Source organism: Plasmodium fragile (assembly GCF_000956335.1).
Source record: "Plasmodium fragile strain nilgiri unplaced genomic scaffold supercont1.83, whole genome shotgun sequence".
NCBI lineage: Eukaryota > Apicomplexa > Aconoidasida > Haemosporida > Plasmodiidae > Plasmodium > Plasmodium fragile.
The window spans coordinates 49,083-60,619 of record NW_012192663.1 but is presented as its reverse complement, the minus strand read 5'-3'; the positions used below and the strand labels follow the sequence as shown (position 1 = coordinate 60,619).

Below are 11,537 nucleotides of genomic sequence, written 5' to 3'. Positions count from 1 at the left end.
ACTTGGGCAGATTTTTCATGTGTGCAAGAGAGAGAGAGTCTTCTATCTGTTGTTTACAACATGTTGTTATGCATTTGTACGGGTATGATGTGTGTCGTGCAATTGTTTCTTTTTTTTTTTTTTTAGTAATTTATTTCTAACTTATTTTTGTTGTTTTTTTTACTCGTATTTATTATGGTTCGTTGTGCTGCTCCGCTTTCTGTATATAAGGATAAGGAGTACATATGTAGGTATACGTTATATGAATTCAGCCAGTACATATCCCCTTTTAACGTGTATGTTTGAAATCCTGTCCGTAGAATGTTATTGTGTACTGGATATACAGGAGTACATTGGATACGTAGACATTGTACGTAATGCAATTGTGCAACATATGTAGACGGGTACGCGCATTCTGCAAGGCATGATCTTTTCTATGTTGTTATGATGCGACAAGAATGGCAGGAACTTTAGCGAGTATATTGAGAGAGTATGCGACGCATAGGCAACTGACGCAGCATACTGGGAATTTTCAGGTAATTTCCTATACATACAGGCCGAGTGCGGCGGTGTGCACCAGGAAGCACATATGTGTGTATAAGAGCAGCATACTTCAGCGAGGCAGCATGTCCGACATGTGCGTGCTTCATATGTACCGCATACGGAACATTTACATGTAAAAGCAAGGAATGGGCACATATAATTAGATGCTTGCCACGGTTGGTGAATAATACTGTGCGACCACATAGATATATGTGCATTGTGTTCAACGCAGAGTAAGTTATGGGAAGATATACAAAAACAACTGACGCATTTTATGACGCATATGAACGCTGACAGTGAGTACCACAATGCTAAGAACTGTGAGAATGCATACTGGCAGCATCCACTAGAGCACGGGACGAAAGACCAACCACCAAGGGAGATGACCAGGCGCAAAGAAAGAGTTATATGCAGACTCATGACGCAAGCGATATACTTTGCGAACGCATGGAGTGACGCAGCACGGAAAAACGCAGAGGACAACGAGGGGAAGGATAAGGAAATAAAGGGCATAATGAGATGCACGATTGTGGACGTATATAACGAGATACTGAGGACATATGGATGCGAGGGTTGGTGGGGCACATATTATGCATGGTACACAACAAACATAATGGGGAGTGCGTTACGGGACACATTGGGGGAACAGCATTGTAAGCGGGGTATGTACAAGGATATCAAATTAGGGCACTGGCCCATGAGGCAGCAGATGAAGACATGGTTACAGAAGAATGCACAGATGCAGAAGAAACTTGATGACGAGAAAATACACGATGGCTGTAAGGGAGGAACCGTAAAGACCAGGGAACAACTGCAAAAGGCCGGAGTTATAAAGCACCAAGAGGCTCAACAGAACAGGGATGACGCAATGAAACACACAGTGAAGCAGCACGCACAAGAAATTTTGACTGCCATGAAGACAGACATGCAGCCGCAGCAGATCAAATTACCGGCGTCAAATGGGGCGGCACCCCCGGATCCTTCTGTGGACGACGCAGAAGACCCAAAGGATGCCGCGATAGAGAATGAAATGAAACAAGCTGTCACGACAGTGAAAGTCGCATTAGACGCACAGATAAAGAAGAATGCTCATGCACAAGCAGCCGGCGCCAATGCAGCAACCACACCATCAAAGGCCACGTCAAGTAAGGACCGATAGGGAGAAAGCACCAATACGGCACGCGCACGAATGCGGCCCAACACGTATTATACGGCCGCCACGTACCGATAAGACTGCGGATGGATACCGCCACAACAACATGCACGCACGCGGCGCGCCACAGCGCATCCCTTAGGTGCCCCACTTCGGTTGAGCGATGAGCACGGCGGTCACGACGGTAGCGGCGAGGAGATGACGGCAACAACATAAAAGTTGTACGGCTACCATCGCAACCCAGTTCACCGAGTACGCAGTCCATCGAGTCGACACGGCCGGTACCTGATCGAACCGTCCCGGCCCCCTTCTTTCTGTACCACTTGTGTCCCTTTTTTTGTTTATCATCTTTTCGTCCATCTTTCTTCCGTTGTCCTCATTGCAGGCGCAGCGAAACCGGCGGCGACGACATCGGCAACCACAAAACCGGTAGAAGCAGCATCCGCAGGAAGATCAGAGGAAGCTGGGGCCCCACCTCCGCCACCACCAGCACCCGTATCACCCCAGGCAGAACCCGCAGGAGGATCCACAGGACAAGGACCTGGACAACAACCCCCACCTCCACCTCCGGCGAGTGCTTCTGAGGGCACCCAGGCGGGGAAGAATGCAGACAAAGCAGGTAAGTGCTCAAAGGCATCACAGACTTATACAGTCAAGAATGCAGGCGACGGTGTCCCTGGTGCCACATCCAGCACCGCTGTCTCATTTGCACCTAGCTCGGGGGATAATGGTGACTGTGACAACAAGTCCAACGACGCGGGACCAGGTAGTCTCCTGAGTGCATATCCACAACAAAAACAGAGAGAACCAAACACAAAAAACACGAAACAACATTTCCGGAGAGAAAGAAACCAAACGTCGAATGAGCGAGAGCGATCGGCCAAGCCACGGGTCCGCCGCGGGAGGTAGCGGCCGGTAGAGGTATACGTCGACACAGACACGCACACACACACTGTCTGTGTGTGTGTTGTTTGTGGTGTGGAACAGAGAGAGAGTCTTTTCCCGGGGTGGCCACTTGCCCCTTCCCCCGTCAGCGGTCAACCGTGAAACGGCGCGACCAACGATAACCATGCATCCACTTCAAAACTTCAGTTTTATCCACATTCTGCTGGTTGTTCCAACTTATAGGTAACGACGCTACAGGACATACAAGTACCACGGACCCCCAGGTACCAGCAGAACCCGCACCGGCGCAACCAGCAGCAACAACAGCATCCAGTGGCGCAGAAGGTGGACCATCTGCTGGTCGTGCACCTGCTGTCGGGGCTGACGGGAATAAGGTGCAGACCACAGTGGTGGATACTTCCTATGTGGGAAACAGTGGTGATAGCGATCCCGCAGATCCCCCTGATTCCCAAGGTAATTCCGCAAAGGACACTACAGTTGATACTGCTACAACTGTCAGTAATGGCACAGGTAAGAACGATGATGAATTCGGCATCCCTTCAACTGATATACCAGGTCTCATGAGTGCACCGTGCTATAAGAGTGGCAACAACTGTTCCCCTGGTATGGATAACAGTGATATCAATGTTCCGGGTGGTGTGCCCGGAATGAAATCTCCCTATAATAACTACAACGGGGGCGACTTTAAACTAGACATGACGAATCTAACAGGACTAAACACTGTATCCGGGTCATTCGCACCACCAACATTAGAAAAAAAGAAATACGGCTTATGGGATGGAACTAAGGTTCCACCTAAAAGTGATGGCCCCCTGGCCCCCGACTTAACCGCCGACATCCTTACCGCCACTACTCCCGTGCTGTTTTTTCTCGCTTCCGTCACCGTCGCCCTTCTTGGTTATTCCATTTGGAAGGTAAGTATATACGGCAATGAGGGAATGCCGCATGTGCAGGATGTTTATACCGCAGAACATCCCGACGGGCTCCAACATATGATCGTTCTACTCAATGTACTCCTACACCAGTGTTCATTCCTTTTATCCTACCGTGCCCACCCTCCTCTTTACCCCCTTTTTTTGATTAGTATTTTGCGTACCTCGGACAAAAACGACGACGAACGTATCGAATCGTTCGTGACGTTCCGTCACCGCCACTCGACGAAGAAATTCTACAGCATCTACAACGTGGCCACCTGCCGCCACCCGATTACGGGTACACGATGATTAGGGATAGGCAGCCCGGCAGATTGCCCGCCGCCCCACGCCGCGGACAACGCCCACCCCGCGTGCATAAGCGCACCATCATCGACCTACATCTAGAAGTGCTCAACGAATGTGAAGTGGCCGAATGGGAAAACGTCAAAGACGACTATTTGCAAATACTCGTTGAAGAGTTTATGCGGGGCAACAACGGGCACAGTAGTTCCTTGGATGCTCCTATCACAAACCAGGCTTTATCAGGACACAATGTTTCCTCCACCGTGGCTCCGCCCACCGATTCCGACGGCACGGACACTTGTCCACCTAACGAAGATGACCCTGATGCATGGCGTTGTATGGAAACCATGCAGTTAGCAACGGACCGGTGTCCACCTAACGACGAGGACCGATGGAATTGTATGGAAACTATACAGTTAGAAAGGGACCGTTGTCCACCGAATGAAGAGGACCGATGGAATTGTATGGAAACCATACAGTTAGACGCAGAACAGCGTCGTGCTCATTCCAACCACAGGGAGGCGCACTCGGCCCCCACCTGGCACACAAAGTGGATCCCTTGGATTGAACGCAACAAATATATGTTGCGCGAGTGCACGACGCAGCCGTGGTTTTTGCAATTAAAAGCGGATTGGAAACAATACCTGCGCGAGCACATGGCGGCACACCAGCATAACGCGCAGCGTGCCCTCGGTGAGCGTGGCCATATCCCATCCGTAGAGATGAAGAAACTGCGGTTGTGGAAAGCATGGGTTGCAACACAGAATAAACGCACGGATACATACAGTGAGCAGGCGTGGTTTCAACATTTGTTGAATAATGTACAGGAGCAGACAGAATCGCACAAATGCGCAGTACCTGTAGTGGGACAGGACTTAGAAGTGGAACATGCAATTGGCACAGAAGATGTTCTAAGAGTGAGGGATGTACCACGGTCGCAACCACTGCATCAGGACGCACATACAAAGAAACACGACATTGCCAAATTGTGGATGCTCCTTCTCGCGTCCGTAATCGAACAATGCGAGCTCGAATGTCGTTTGCAGCAGACGGAGTTGTATGTGGATGACCTATTGGAGCAACTGTGACATTAGGATGACGGCACATATGCATGCGACATAACGCATGCTAACGGCAGACCACTTTTACTTCATTATGTGATATACATAATATATTTCGGGTTTACATTATTCTATACCTTCTTTTTTTTTTCTGCTCTCTTCTGCTTACTTGTGTTTACTTTTTTGCACTTCTGTTGCCTTTGCTTTTGTTTGTTTGTTGTTACGTACACCACTTCTTTTAATATGACCATAGGAACAGGTGGGTACAGATTAAGTGCATATAAAATGTAGATTTACATGAATAATATGACGGGGTCGTATTCTGCTTTATGTGAAGTTAATTATTAAAAGATGAGCAAGTGCATTCTACGCGCATAGTGCAGAACAAATATAGCATGCGAATACGCATTCGAGTATAAGGAGAGATTGTCTCTCCGCGCAAACGCGGCCGCGTAAACCGCATTGTAGCCGAGTGTAACAACGATTCGACGAAGTGCCCGAGTGTAAGAAAGGAGGGAGACATTGTCTCTCCGAGCACACGCGTCGAGAACACGCGGCCGGGTAAACGGGATTGTCCGAGTCACGCGGCTGAGTATAAGACGGATTCGACGAAGTGGCCGAGTAAGCATTGTGCCGAGTGTAAGAAGGAGGAGCGATTGTCTCCGAAGAAAGCGGTTCGAGTGAAGGGGTTCGAGGGACGCATTCGAGTAAGCGTTTCGCGGGACGGATTCGCGTGAGGGAGCAGAGTGAGCGCGGCGGGGAGCGGGATTAGAGAGAGGGGGCAGAGAGCGGGGGGGGGACGCAGAAGGAACACACATATTATGTGGGAGGGAAGCACGAGGGGCGGGAGGAGGCCAAGGCGGCAGGACGCAGAAGGACGAATTGATGTTGTTGTCGCTACTGCGGTTTTGTTGTATACGCAGAGACGAGAGTGTGAGTCGAGGCGTTTAGTGCTGACCGGTGTAGAAAGGGGGGCGGATGTATATTCATGACGGTGTAGTATGTAAGGTAGTGTAGTGTACTTTTTTCCCCCCTTTCTTTGACAGCACCAAGACGGAGGCATTTATAGCGTAAACAACAAGTTCTGAGCGATGCTGTTGTGCAAGATATGTACCACGTTATAGTGCTTCAAGGCTAATTCAGATGTCCACGTTATGATCTTAGGGGAAAATGTCGGCAGAGTTAGCGCATATATTGGCACAGTATGTGAAGGATAGGGGCCTCGTGGGAAATGATGGAGGATATCAGGTAATTAATTATGAACGCGACCCCAGACCGTGTATAGCAGTATACGCGCTCACATATGTTGGTATCACGTGTAAATGTGAGCAGGAGTGTGTTACTGCATATATCATTGTAACCTACAATGCGCAAATTTAGGACAGAGTAATAAGCACGAGCGACGTCGTGCTATGTGAGTGTTTGAATGCAAAGAGTGAATGAATACGGATGAACGTAGCTACAGAATACGTGTGCAAATTATAAATTTTAGGTCAGTTTAGACAAGGATATAGCGGACATGCTCGGAGAGTTTATTCAACATATGGAAACGAAGGAGTCACTTATGGAGGACTTGGGTTCAAACTGTAATAATGAAGGTTGGTTTCACCCGAGAGGTGGAGAAAACACACGGCACGTGGGGTATACAGTAGGGGATAAAGTTGTATGCAAACTTATGGCAACAGCATTATGGTTTCTGTCGACGTCGACGCATGTGCAGAGAACACAGGATAGCAGTCAACTCAATAATGTGAGGTTAAAGGAGTACGTAAAGTGTGCAATAGTTACCATGTTTGCAAGTATATTAGAGCAGTCGGCATGTGGAGGCACGTGGCCAATACATAATGCATGGAAGGTAATGAACAGAATGTGGGCGAGTGGTATTCAGGGTTTAAGTATAGACGGGGGATGTAAGAAATTATTAGAAATAGACATACAGAGAGGGACGTGGTCCATGAAGGAAACAATCAAGAATTGGTTGAAAAAGAATACGAGGTTGCGGAAAAAAATATCAGGAGAAAAACTGGCGAACAAGTGCAACAAAGTTGTAGGGCAGGGCGAGAAAGCAGGGGTCCAGGGTACAAAGGAACAATTGGGTGACGTGCACGGCAAGGAGGAGGCAGCAATAATGAAGCAGTTGCAGCGAGGGACGAAGAATATTGTGAAACTCGTCACCAAGCAATTCCGTGGAAGAATAGGTGGTGCAACGGGGAATAGCCTTGACCAGACGGCTGAGGATTCAGAACAGGATGACGAGGATGATGAGGACGAAGATGATGAGGACGACGACGATGATGACAAAGATGAGGATGCACAAGAGGACGCCGCGAATGGTAAGAAGAGTAAAGCAACAGAGTGCTACTCATACGGGCAATAGCAATACGCACAGTACGCATACGAATGCGGTCGAACAAGAATATACGGCCCGCACCGCCCATAGGACTGCGCATACGGATGTCGCCGCCACCACAACAACGCACACGCGGCGAGAACAGCAAATCGTCGCTGACGTTGCGCGGCGAACGTACAATTGCCGCGTGGAGCGGCCACGGATGGAACGGCGCCTAGGGGTCGACGAGATGACGGCGACAAATAAAAGTTGTACTGCTACCATCCATCCCGACCCAGTCCACGGAGTGCGCAGTCCACCGAGTCCTACCTCGACCCACTGCATCGACACACTCTATCGAGCCGGACCTGCCGCTAGCTGATCGAACCGTCCCGGCCCCCTTCTTTCTGTACCACTTGTGTCCCTTTTTTTTTTTATCATCTACTCTTTTTTCTTCATTACAACTTATTGCAGACACAAAACCGGCAGAAGCAGCAGGAGCAGACCCGCACGGGGAGCAGCCGTCGGCACCATCACCAGCAGGAGCATCTGGGGTAGGAACAGGAACACCTTCCGGACAACCACGATCAGATGGCGCAGCAGGAGAGAACAGGGTCACAGCGGCACCAGTACCCGTACCACAACCTCCACCTGCGGCACCGCCACAAAGAGAGGACGGCCAGGGGCCCAAGGAGGAACCAAAGGATAAGAATACATCAGCAGGTAAGCAAGATGGACCCTCTTGTGTGACCACTATAAATGATAAGAAAGTCCATAGAACCGACTTCCACGATAATAATGTTGGTATCCAGCTTACGTTCACTGACACCAGTCCTTCATCCGGCTGCTCAGGAAGTAGTACCCCAGGTAGTGAGTCCGATGAGAACAAAGAACGACAGAAAAAAAAAAAAAACAACAATGAAACCACACTTTCCGCGGAGAGCGGGAGAGAAACCACGGAGAGCGAGCAACCAAACGTCGAATGAGAGTGAGCGGCGCAGTCAGCGGCCGAGCGAGACAGCGACAGACCGAGCGTGAGCGATCTGCAGCACGACGTAGATGCAGGCCGACACACACACTGTGTCTGTGTGTGTGTTGTGTGTGTTGTGTGTGTTGTGGGTGGGTGTGGGAGACAGAGAGAGTCTTTTCCCGTGGTGGCACAGTAACCACCGTTCGCACCGTGGTCAACCATCCACGGACGCGCCGTGGTCATAACGGTGTGGTCCAGCATGAGCAACCATGCAACCGAGCATGGCCAACCTAACCATGCACCTCAAAGCTCAGTTTTATCGCATTCTTGTTCTGCCCCCCATACTTGCACTCATAGAGAAGGAAGCTACAGGACGTACAACGGACTCGGGATCCTCAGCAACAACGGATGCAGCAGCCGCAGCACCGGCCGCACCAGCAGCAGAAGGACCAGAAGCAACACCAAGAGGCACATCCGGCGAATCGAGCACATCCAGCCCCGCGGGGCCAGGCAGTCCGACGACTTCACAAGGTACTCCTGGTGAACCAAATGGACAAGGTGCAGCCGGCAAAGACGGTAAACACGAGGGTGGCGGTGGCGGCAACGATGACCCCCCTCCTCTCAATCCACCCAAACCAAAACCGAATCCGAACCCCGATCAATCGGGTAGTAGTGGCAGTTTCAGTGACGCTGATGTGGCGGATGGAGTTTCTGGGGGGGAAGGAACGGGAGGTGGGGCTGGAGCAGGTTCCTCTGGACCTGGGTCTACTGGTCACCAAAACCCAGGTTCCTCTGATCCCGATTCTACGGATCATGGTACTGATAATACAAGAGGTGACGGAGGTAGCTGGGGACTGAACCTGGAACTACCAAAACCAAACGGTAACTTCGGAGGATCCTATGGAACAGGTCCCACACCCGATCCACATGATACAAGCTCCAGTACACCTAAGGAAGGCGGCCCTCTTGCCCCCGACCTAACCGACACCGTCCTTACGGCCACTACTCCCGTACTCTTCTTCCTGTCCGCCGTCATCGTCGCCCTCCTTGGTTATTCCGTTTGGCAGGTAAGTATATACGACAATGCGGGCATGCCGCATGTGCAGGATGTTTATACCTCAGAACATCCCAACCGGCTCCAATATATGATCGTTCTAATCAATATGCCCCTACACCCGCGTTCATTCCTTTTATCCTACCGTCCTCACCCTGCTCTTTACCCCCCTTTTTCTGCTTAGTACTTTGCGTACCTCGGACAAAAACGACGACGAACATATCGAACCGTTCGTGACGTGCCGTCACCGCCACTCGACGAAGACATTCTAGACCATCTACAACGCGGCGAGCCGCCACCCGATTACGGGTACACGATGGTTACGCCACGACGCCGCGATAAATTTGCCGCCCGCCGACGACGCCCACCACGCGTGAATCGCCGCACGATTATCGAGCTACACTTAGAAGTGCTCCACGAATGTGAAGCACCCGAATGGGAAAACGTCAAACACGACTATTTGCACATACTCGTTGAACAGTTTATGCGGGGCCACAACGGACATAGTAGTTTCCCGAATGCTCCTAGCACAAACCAGGCTTTATCACGGAACAATGTTGCATCCACCCTGGATCCACCCACTGACATCGACGGCATAGATCCATGTCCACCACATGACCCCGATCCATGGCGTTGTATGGACAACATACAGTTAGCAGCGGACCCTTCTGCTTCTAACGAAGATGACCGATGGAAGTGTATGCAATCCATACAGTTAGATGCAGAACAGAGTCGTGCTCATTCCAACCCCGGGGATGCGACGTTGGACTGCATCCATTGGATTAACTGGATTGACCGCAACAAGCACCTATTGCAGGAGTGCACGACGCAGCCGTGGTTTTTGCAATTAAAAGCGGATTGGAAACAATACTATCAACAACATGCGACACACGACGTATCTGGCCACAGTGAACACTGTGAGCACGGTCATATCCCGTCCGCAGACATGACGAAACTGCGGTTGTGGAAAGAATGGGTCGCACAGCAACATCGGCAACTCCGTACATACAGTGAACAGGAGTGGTTTAAGCATTTGTTGAATAATGTACAGGAGGAGACACTACCGCAACAAGGCGACGTACCACGAGTAGAAACAGACTTAGAAGTGGAACATGTAATGACAGCAGAAGACTTGCTACGAGTGAGAGATACACCGCGCTCGCAACTGCATCCGCTACTGTACCTCCACAAGCCGCTATGCGCTAAAACATGGATACTCATCCTGGCATTAGTCATAGAACAGTGCGAGCTCGAACGCAGTTTGCAGGCTAGGGAGTTATATGTGGATGACCTATTGGAAAAGCTATGACACTCGGATGACGGCGCTCATGCATGGGACATAACGCATGCTACCATTAGACCACTTTTACTTCATTATGTGATATACATAGTATATTTCGTGTTTGCATTATTCCATACCGTCTTTTTTTTTTTTCTGCTCTGTTCTGCTTGTGCTTACTTTTGCTTTTGTTTGTTTCTTGTTATGTAGTCAACTTCTTTTAACATGACCATGGGGACTGGGTGGGTACCGGTTAAATGCATATAAAATGTAGATTTACATGAATAATATGAAGGGATGGTATTCTCCTTTATGTGAAGTTCATTATTAAAACATGCGCACGTGCATTCTACGGGTACAGTGCAGAACACATATAGCATGCGAATACGCATTCGCGTATAAGGCGAGATTGTCTCTCCGAGGACACGCCTCCGCGTAAACCGCATTGTAGCCGAGTGTACGAAGGTACACATTGTCTCTCCGAGCAAACGCGTCGACCAAAGCGGCCGCGTGCACGAAAGAGGCCCATTGTCTCCGAGCAAACGCGGCCAAGTGCAAGACCGATTCGACGAAGTGGCCGGGTAAACGGAGATTGTCCGAGTGAGGATCCAAAGAGGGGAAGCACAGAGAGGGAGGTGCGGAGGCCACGGAATACACATATTATATGGGAGCCATAAGGTCCGCAACGACGGCAGAAACGACGGCAGAAGACATTGATGTTGTTGTTATTACTGCGGTTTTATTGTACAAGGGGTTTAGGTGTACGCACAGAGAGACACAGTGTGTGTGAATGGGGGTTAGTGGAGAACGGTGTAGCATGGCGTATTCATGACGCGTTGTGCGCGTAGTGGTAGTAGTAGTGTACATTTTTTTTTTTCCTTCTTCAAGGAAGGCAGAAAGGTGGACGGCAGAAGAAAACAAGTAGTACTTTGTGTATCTATCACGCGTTTGCAGCAGCGTGATATACACGCGTTAACGGAGAAGCGTTGACGGAAGAGGCGTTGACGGAGAGGCGTTGACGGAGACGGGGTGACGGGAGAGGCGTT

At 50.0% G+C, this 11,537-nt stretch overlaps 3 protein-coding genes across 3 annotated transcripts; all 3 read left to right on the top strand.

The window, feature by feature from the left end:
• Window positions 1–805: 805 nt before the first annotated feature.
• On the top strand, window positions 806–4,886 carry AK88_04937 (uncharacterized protein; the record flags this gene model as incomplete). Its single annotated transcript, XM_012482541.1, has 4 exons — window positions 806–1,667; window positions 2,061–2,441; window positions 2,804–3,495; window positions 3,666–4,886. 4 exons carry the CDS (start codon window positions 806–808, stop codon window positions 4,884–4,886), a joined length of 3,156 nt encoding a protein of 1,051 aa, XP_012337964.1.
• A 1,143-nt stretch (window positions 4,887–6,029) lies between these two features.
• On the top strand, window positions 6,030–8,174 carry AK88_04936 (uncharacterized protein; the record flags this gene model as incomplete). Its single annotated transcript, XM_012482540.1, has 3 exons — window positions 6,030–6,107; window positions 6,352–7,192; window positions 7,663–8,174. The coding sequence occupies 3 exons, from the start codon at window positions 6,030–6,032 to the stop codon at window positions 8,172–8,174; spliced, it is 1,431 nt and encodes a 476-aa protein (XP_012337963.1).
• Window positions 8,175–8,427: 253 nt separating this feature from the next.
• AK88_04935 (CD99 antigen) lies at window positions 8,428–10,521 on the top strand (the record flags this gene model as incomplete). Its single annotated transcript, XM_012482539.1, has 2 exons — window positions 8,428–9,225; window positions 9,397–10,521. The coding sequence occupies 2 exons, from the start codon at window positions 8,428–8,430 to the stop codon at window positions 10,519–10,521; spliced, it is 1,923 nt and encodes a 640-aa protein (XP_012337962.1).
• Window positions 10,522–11,537: the final 1,016 nt, after the last annotated feature.